Raw genomic sequence first — 7,481 nt, 5'->3', positions numbered from 1 at the left:
TATCTTAATCTGCAAGATGAGGATAATGCCTATTTGCAGGGTTGGGATGAGGATTACCTGATGGTTTATGAATTAATTATGTGCCCCACAAGAGGAGCACATGGGTCCATCCGTATGAGGTGCCTGGAACAGTCAGAGTCACAGCGACAGGCAGAAAGGAGAATGGTGGATGCCGGAGTAACGGGGACTTCGTGTTTAATGGGACAGACTTTCACTGGGGATGACGCACACGTTCTGGGGATGGACAGGGCTGACGGACCCACCACACTGTGACTGTGCTTCAGGCCACGGAGTTGGGATTTGAAAATGATTCAAATGGTGAATATTGTTATGTGTATTTTACCCTATGCGAAAATATATGCTTAGTGTTTAAAATTTAGAAAACATTTTTGGGGCACCTGAGTGACTCAGTCAGTTAAGCATTCGACTTCGGCTCAGGTTATGAGCTCATGGTCCATCAGTTCGAGACCCGCACTGGGCTCTGTGCTGACAGCTTGGAGCCTGGGCCTGCTTTGGATTCTGTGTCTCCCTCTATCTCTGCCCCTCCCCCTCTCATGCTCGCTCTCTCTCTCTCTCTCTCTCTCTCTCTCTCTCAAGAATAAATAAACATCAAAAAATTTTTAAAAATAAAATGAAATTTAGAAAACATTTTTTAAATGTTTTAAATCCTTAGTAATCCCAGGAGTCAGTGGCCACTTCTGTTTTGTCATCAGTGGCCTCTGTATGGTCTGGTTTCTATTCATCCAACTTTCTTCTTTCAACATTATACAGATGTATCTCCCCGGAGCTGTTGAAAACTCAATAATTATTAGCTTTGTGATACTCCATCATCACTGATTTGGCCATTGCCATATGTTTAGACACATTTTCAACATTATAAATAACACTATAATGAACATCTCAATTAATATCTTAAGAAATTTTCTTTCATGTTTATTTATTTATTTTGAGAGAGAGAGAGCACATGTGCCAGCCAGGGAGGGGCAGAGAGAGAGGCAGGGAGAGACTTGAGTCAGAAGCTTTGACCGAGCCACCCAGGCGCCCCTAATATATCTTTAACATAGACCCAGAAGGAGAATTATTGACCAGAGAGGTGGCCATCTTTAAGGCACGAGTTATGTTTCATGCTTTCTCAAAAAGGGAACCTGACTCCATCACCACAGCTACGTGAAAGACACCCATTTGAAGGCACCCACGTGGGTTGCCCAATGTTAAATATAGCATTTTATTGTTGTAATGTTGTCTGTCAATGTTCTTTGACTCCCTCTACCCCTCTGTTATACTCTGTCATCTTTAGTCATTTGTACGAAATGTTATATAGTAAGCCTACTTATTAATCCCCCCCATGCCTTTAAGTTTTTTTAATGTTTTTTTTTAATTTTTCTTTTATTTTGGAGAAATGGAGAGAGACAGTGCGAGCAGGGGAGGGTCAGAGAGAGAGGGAGATACAGAATCCGAAGCAGGCTCCAGGCTCTGAGCCAGCTGTCAGCACAGAACCTGATGCGGGGCTCGAACCCATGAACCGTGAGATCATGACCTGAGCCAAAGCTGGGCGCTCAACCGACTGAGCCACCCAGGCGCCCCTAATTCAGTTTAATTATTGTCAAAAAATCTGTTGCTTTATGGAGCGCCCGGGTGGCTCATTCTGTTAAGTGTCCAACTTCAGCTCAGGTTATGATCTCACTGTTCCTGGGTTCGAGCCCTGTGTCGGCTCTGTGCTGACAGCTAGCTCAGAGCCTGCTTTTGATTCTGTGTCTCCCTCTCTCTCTGACCTTCCCCTGCTCACGCTCTCTTTCTCACTCTAAAATAAAAACATTAAAAAAAATTTTTAATTTCTTACTTTAAAAAATTTTTAATAAACTTTTTTTAATGTTTATTTATTTTTGAGACAGAGAAAGCATGTGAGCAGGGGAGGGGCAGAGAGAGGGAGACCCAGACTCAGAAGACAGGCTCCAAGCTCTGAGCTGTCAGCACAGAGCCCAACAAGGGACTCACACCCACAAATGCGAGATCATGACCTGAGCCAAAGTAGGAGGCTTGACCAACTGAGCCACCCACGTGCCCCTAAAAAAACTTTTTAAGTGTTTCTTTGTTTTTAAGAGAGACAGACAGACCGCATGAGCGGAGGAGGAGCAGAGAGGGATACATAGAATCCCAAGCAGTTTTCCAGGCTCTGAGCTGTCACCACGGAGCCGGAAGTGGGGCTCAAACTCACCAACCAAAGGTCATCCATCACCTCAGCCAAAGTGGGCCGCTCAGACTGAGCCACCCGGGCAGGCGCCCCCAAAATCTGTTGCTTTTTACAAAAAAATTTTTTTTTAAGTTTTAAATTTATTTTTGAGACAGATAGAGACAGAGCATGAGCAGGGGAGGGGCAGAGAGAGACTCAGAATCGGAAGCAGGCTCCAGGCTCTGAGCTGTCACCACAGAGCCCGACGCGAGGCTCGAACACACGAACGTGAGATGATGACCTGAGCTGAAGTTGGAGGCTTAACCGACTGAGCCACCCAGGCGCCCCAAATCTGTTGCTTTTAAGGAAAGAAAATGTGGAAATATATATATGTTTTTTTAATGTGTAAATATTTTTATCTCTATAGTTCATTGCTTCCTCCCCCCCGCCCCCCCCCCATTAATTTAAATCACAAACACCAAGCTCGAGTTCTCAAGCGCAGTCCGTGGGGCACCCAGAGCAGATGCGGTTTACGCTAGGGGCCCCAACGCCAGGCCAGCGGCCTTCAGTGCTCCGTCGCCCGGGCAACTGATAAACCAGCATTCCTCCCGCCTGACCCCGCGCCGGCGACGGTGGCGGCCGCGCCCCCGCGTCCCGCTCCAGCCCTGCAGCCCGGGGAGGCGTCCTCGCGGCAGGGCAGCGGCTCCAGGCTCACCCGGGCGCTTCCCAAGCGCGGCCCCCAGGACAACCGGAGGAATGCCCCACGCACCCCGTGCGGGGCCACCTTCCTCTCCACGCGCCGTCTGCCCGCTCCGCTCTCCGCCGCCTTCCACCGCCCGGCAGCGTCGCCGCGTCTCCACCCCACATGGTTCGCGCGGCGCCGTCGGGGCGTCCCGGGCGCTCCAGCCCCGCAGGCAGGGCGCGTCCACGCGGTCCCGAGACTTCTGCAGCCGCACCCCCCTCCTCAAACCGCGCTGCGGCTTAAAAGGGGCGGACGTGAGCTCCTTCGGAAATCTGGGGACCCAGACCCTCCCGCAGCAGCCAGAACCCCAAGGGCCGCCGAGAACCTCGGAGGGGCGGGAAGCAGCCGGGGACCCGTCCCCTCCCGCAGACAGCGGGGGACACCCTGGGCGAGGGTCCGGCCACCCGTGACCCATAAGGGTGAGTTCCCTGCAGAAGCACCACCCCCCAGCACGTGTCCTATTCCCCGCGCTTCCCGAGTCACCTCCCGCCGCCCACTCCCCAGGCTTCCTCGCCCCCGCCCCTGGCGACCCTCCCTGGGTTTCCTTTGTCCCCTCCACGCCCCTGCCCCGAGCTTCCAGAGTCTTCTCCAAGGATATTCCCCCCGAACCCCCGCGCGGCGCCCCTTCTGGACTTTTTCTCGTCCCCTCCCCCTCTCCGCCTTCCGCGTCCCCTCCCTGAGCCTCTAGTGCGCCCTCTCCGCCCCCTGCTCCGCTTCCCTGTCCCCTCCCGCCCCGCCCCCGTTTTTAAACCTGGCGCCCAGCTCACCGGTAGGTGAGCGGCCTCGCCGGAGCGGTTAGAGGCGCGGCCGAGTCGCTGGCGCCGCCGGAGGGGCGCTGGCTGTGTGGGCACCATGCGACCCGAGGCGGCGGCCAGAGTCCGTCACTGGCCCGCCGACGGTCCCCGGAGGCCGCCGCCGACGCCGCGCGGGCCGGAGAGGTGAGGGTGTCCCCGCGGCGCGACGGTGCGGGGGGCGCAGAGGGGGACCCCCCCGCGCCGCCGAGCCCCCCGAACCCGGGCGGAGCACCGGAGTCCGACGGCGACGCGGGGCGAGTCCCGGAACCTTAGTCAGGGACGCAGAGTCCTCTAGGATCGGGGTACAGTGCCGGAGTGTGGAGGCCCAGGAGCGCCCCGCGGGGAAATGGGCCAACGCTTCCATTCACAGCTCTGAAATTCACTGGGGTGGGAACGTTGAAGTCTCCGGGCCCCAGCCTTACAGGGGATCCTCTCACGTTGACTGTCACACGCTCGGTGACAGTCTTTGTTGGCCCCGTGCTGGGGGCTCAGCCCTTTCAAGGTGGTACCGTTAAAAGCGAATTAGCCGGGAGGTGTGGAAGGGGCTGGGTGGCCAGGCAGCCTGGGAGGAGAGAACCATTTGCCCGTTTTGCATCGTAGATCCCTGTGGAATCGTATTTGCAAAGGCAAGATCCTTCAACAGCAGGGGTGGTGCGTAGAAATGAGTGAGCGACCCTGTAGTCAGCCCCAGCGGGGAGTCAGGGGAAGAATGCAGTCAGGCTGGGAGCGAACTCCGCAGCTCCTGTGTCCTCTGATCATTGCATCAGATTTGGGACTTCTCAAAGCCCAATGAAGGCAGGGAATTGACAGTGCGGCAAAGAGGGAAAAAAAGAAAAAATCCCACAAATTGTACTGGTTTATCCACAGCCTGAAAACTTGAGAGACCTTTCTGGGGTATCCGGTGATCCTTTCTCAGGCAAACATTAGAATTGATAAGAATGATAACTCTTACGATATTATTTTTTAAGTTTGTTTATTTTGAGAGGGAGAGAGAGAGAACCCCAGGCAGGCTCTGCGTGGTTGTGGCAGAACCCCACGCGGGTCTCAATCTCACAAAGTGTGAGATCGTGGCCTGAGCAGAGATCAGGAGTCGGCTGCTTCCCCGACTGAGCCACCCAGGTGCCCCTTACCACATAATTTTGAAAGACAGCAGAAATGCTGGGGTTCATCTCTGGTCCCTGCCTTTCCAGCCCCACACTGTGGAGACCTTGGATCCTGACACCCCAAGAAACTGAGCTGCCCGGAACTGGAAGGCGGGTAAGGGTAAAGTGGACATTGTGGTGTCCAACAGTTCAGCCAGAAGGTGGCACCAACTCAAAACTGGCCATGTCCCTTTCTCGGTCCTCTAATACAGAAGTGCCTATGGGTTTGGGATTGAGCCCACTCATGATCAGACTTGAGTCACATGCATAGATTGGGCTCCTGCTTGCTTCTCTCTCTTTCTTTTTTAATGTTTATTCATTTTTTGAGATGGAGACAGAGCATAAGTGGGGGCAGAAGAGAGGGAGACACAGAATCGGAAGCAGACTCCAGGCTCCAGGCTCCAGGCTCCAGGCTCCGAGCTGTCAGCACAGAGCTGGATGCAGGACTCCAACCCACGAACCTCGAGATTGTGATCTGAGCTGAAGTCAGGCACTTAGCCGACTGAGCCACCCAGATGCCCTGCTTGCTTCTTTCCTGAAAAGCAAAGCCTAGCTATGGCATAGTTGTTTGAAGGGCATTATGAGAGAAAGAAAAGGAGATTTCTTTTATGTTGTTTTTTCCCCCTTCCAAACCATCACGGAGAGAGAGGAGGGGAGAAGGCTGCCTCTGTTTGTCCTCCCTTCTCCTTGGAGAAAAGCTGAGGATGCCATTACTGCTGGGCTGGTGCCACAGTGCAAATAAGGGCAGAGACCAGTCTGGGGTGCCCACAAGTCGCTGTGAAAAGCCCACCATCTGGCCCTTTCTGAAGCACGTTTGCCCCGTCTGCAAGCACTCCTGGGGTAATAAATGTTGTCTGAGCAAATACACTCCAGCTGAGGGCTTCGTGGGTAAAGATTAATCTCCACCTCGATTCTTTTGTTTCCTGCACTGGTAACTAAATGGCTTTCTACTTATTGCAGTAATGGCTTGCTTTCATAGGATTTACCTTTCGTTTTTTTAAATCTTAAAATGTATGTTGATGACTTTTATAATGCTAAAGAGCTAATCAGGCTGGGGAGGACCATGTATTTAATTTCCATAACGTGGTATATGTTATGTGTGCAGTTATTTGTAATATGATAAGAAATTCAGGTGCAGGAAAGCTGACCTTGGACTGCGTTTTGATATCCAGACTACTTTATTAAGTTAGCCTGGATAATGGAAGTTGTTCATTCAGTTACTATTATTTAAAGAATGAAACAAATACAATCTATATCAAATTAATGAAGGATATGATTTTGTAGCCCGAATTTGCCTTAAATACGTCCAATATCTAAATAATGGAAAATAATTTCATCGTTTGCATCCAAGCTGAAGCTCTTAAATATCACATTTAAGAGGTGCTTGGGCAAAGGAGGAACTAGAAGTTTACAATTATGCAATCTTTTGTTAAATGAAATGTACATGGAGCAGTTGTTGCAAGATAAAAATACTATAGCACACTTCTTAATTAAGACAGGTGGATTTTTTCCTATTATGATGGGAAGGCCATCTGTGAAAAAAATGAAGATTACTTGCAGAGAATTGTGAGGGTGTAGTTAGCATGCGCTGTGGATAAAGTGGGTGTGTCCGTGGATGGGGAGGGGTGCTACGGAGGGGAGGGGGCTCTTGGGGGAAAGGGTGCTCTGGGGGGGAGGGGTGCTTTGGGGAGGGGGGCAGCGCACGCCGCCCTGCACGCCTGGTCAGCTCTTTGCAGAGTCCGGTGGCAGAGAGAAGTCGGGGGCGCGGGTCGGGAGCCAGAGCGAGGTGCGCGCAGCCCTGCACGGGAGGGGCCGCTTCTGGCTCCACAGCGCCCTCTCCCGACAACGTGGGAGAATTCCTTGGCCCCAGAGCCACGTTGTGGATTTCTTGAGAAATTGTAGGGCTGGATGCGAGGCCCTGTGCCCTGGGCAGCGGAGTCACCCTCACCCATTTGGTATCCCTACCTCCCCTTGGCAGCTGGCTGCCTCTCCTGCCTGGGAAAAATGAACAACAGCCTAATCCTTTGCTGACCCCTGTTGCATTTCTCTCGGTGCCACTTGCCGACCTTGCGAGGGAGCTGATTCCCTAAAAGGAGAGGATGTCCCGTCATCTCCTGAAACGAGGTGGACCCATCCTCCCATCTCACAGGCCTCCCACACCTTTGCCGTGTCGGAGTCAGAGGCTGCGTGGGAGGAGAATGGGAGACCCTCCTGAGTATCTCTTACACTTAAGGACACACACACATCACATCTTACCTTGTATACAGTTCTGTTCCCCTTGAATTATCAAAGTGTGACTGTTTAGACATTTCTGTCATCAGAAAATGATCTTTAATTAGAGGGTATTTGTGGCATAAGGTTTTTATTTTTATTGATTTAGTTTTTTTTTTCTTGGAGAAAGAGAGAGCATGAGTAGGGGAGAGGGGCAGAGGGGGAGAGAGAGAGAGAGAGAGAGAGAGAGAGAGAGAGAGAGAGAGAGACTTAAGCAGGCTCCACGCTCAGTGCTGAGCCCAATGTGGGGCTCGATCCCATGATCCTGGGATCATGACTTAAGACAAAATCAAGAGTCGGGTGCTCAACTGACTGAGCCACACAGGCCCCCTTCCCAGGCCCCCTGGCATAAAGTTTTTAAA

General features: G+C 52.1%; 1 protein-coding gene across 1 annotated transcript in view; it reads left to right on the top strand.

Annotated features, from left to right (window-relative positions):
- Positions 1 to 3,764: 3,764 nt before the first annotated feature.
- Positions 3,765 to 7,481, top strand: part of RIPPLY3 (ripply transcriptional repressor 3) — an 11,317-nt gene continuing 7,600 nt past the window's right edge. Inside the window, exons 1-2 of the mRNA XM_029938659.1 lie at positions 3,765 to 3,850; positions 4,897 to 4,963. Coding sequence (XP_029794519.1) covers positions 3,765 to 3,850; positions 4,897 to 4,963 — 153 coding nt within the window. The remainder of the gene's footprint in view (positions 3,851 to 4,896; positions 4,964 to 7,481) is intronic.

Source organism: Suricata suricatta, chromosome 5, assembly GCF_006229205.1.
Source record: "Suricata suricatta isolate VVHF042 chromosome 5, meerkat_22Aug2017_6uvM2_HiC, whole genome shotgun sequence".
NCBI lineage: Eukaryota > Metazoa > Chordata > Mammalia > Carnivora > Herpestidae > Suricata > Suricata suricatta.
This window is presented reverse-complemented; position numbering and strand designations above follow the sequence as displayed.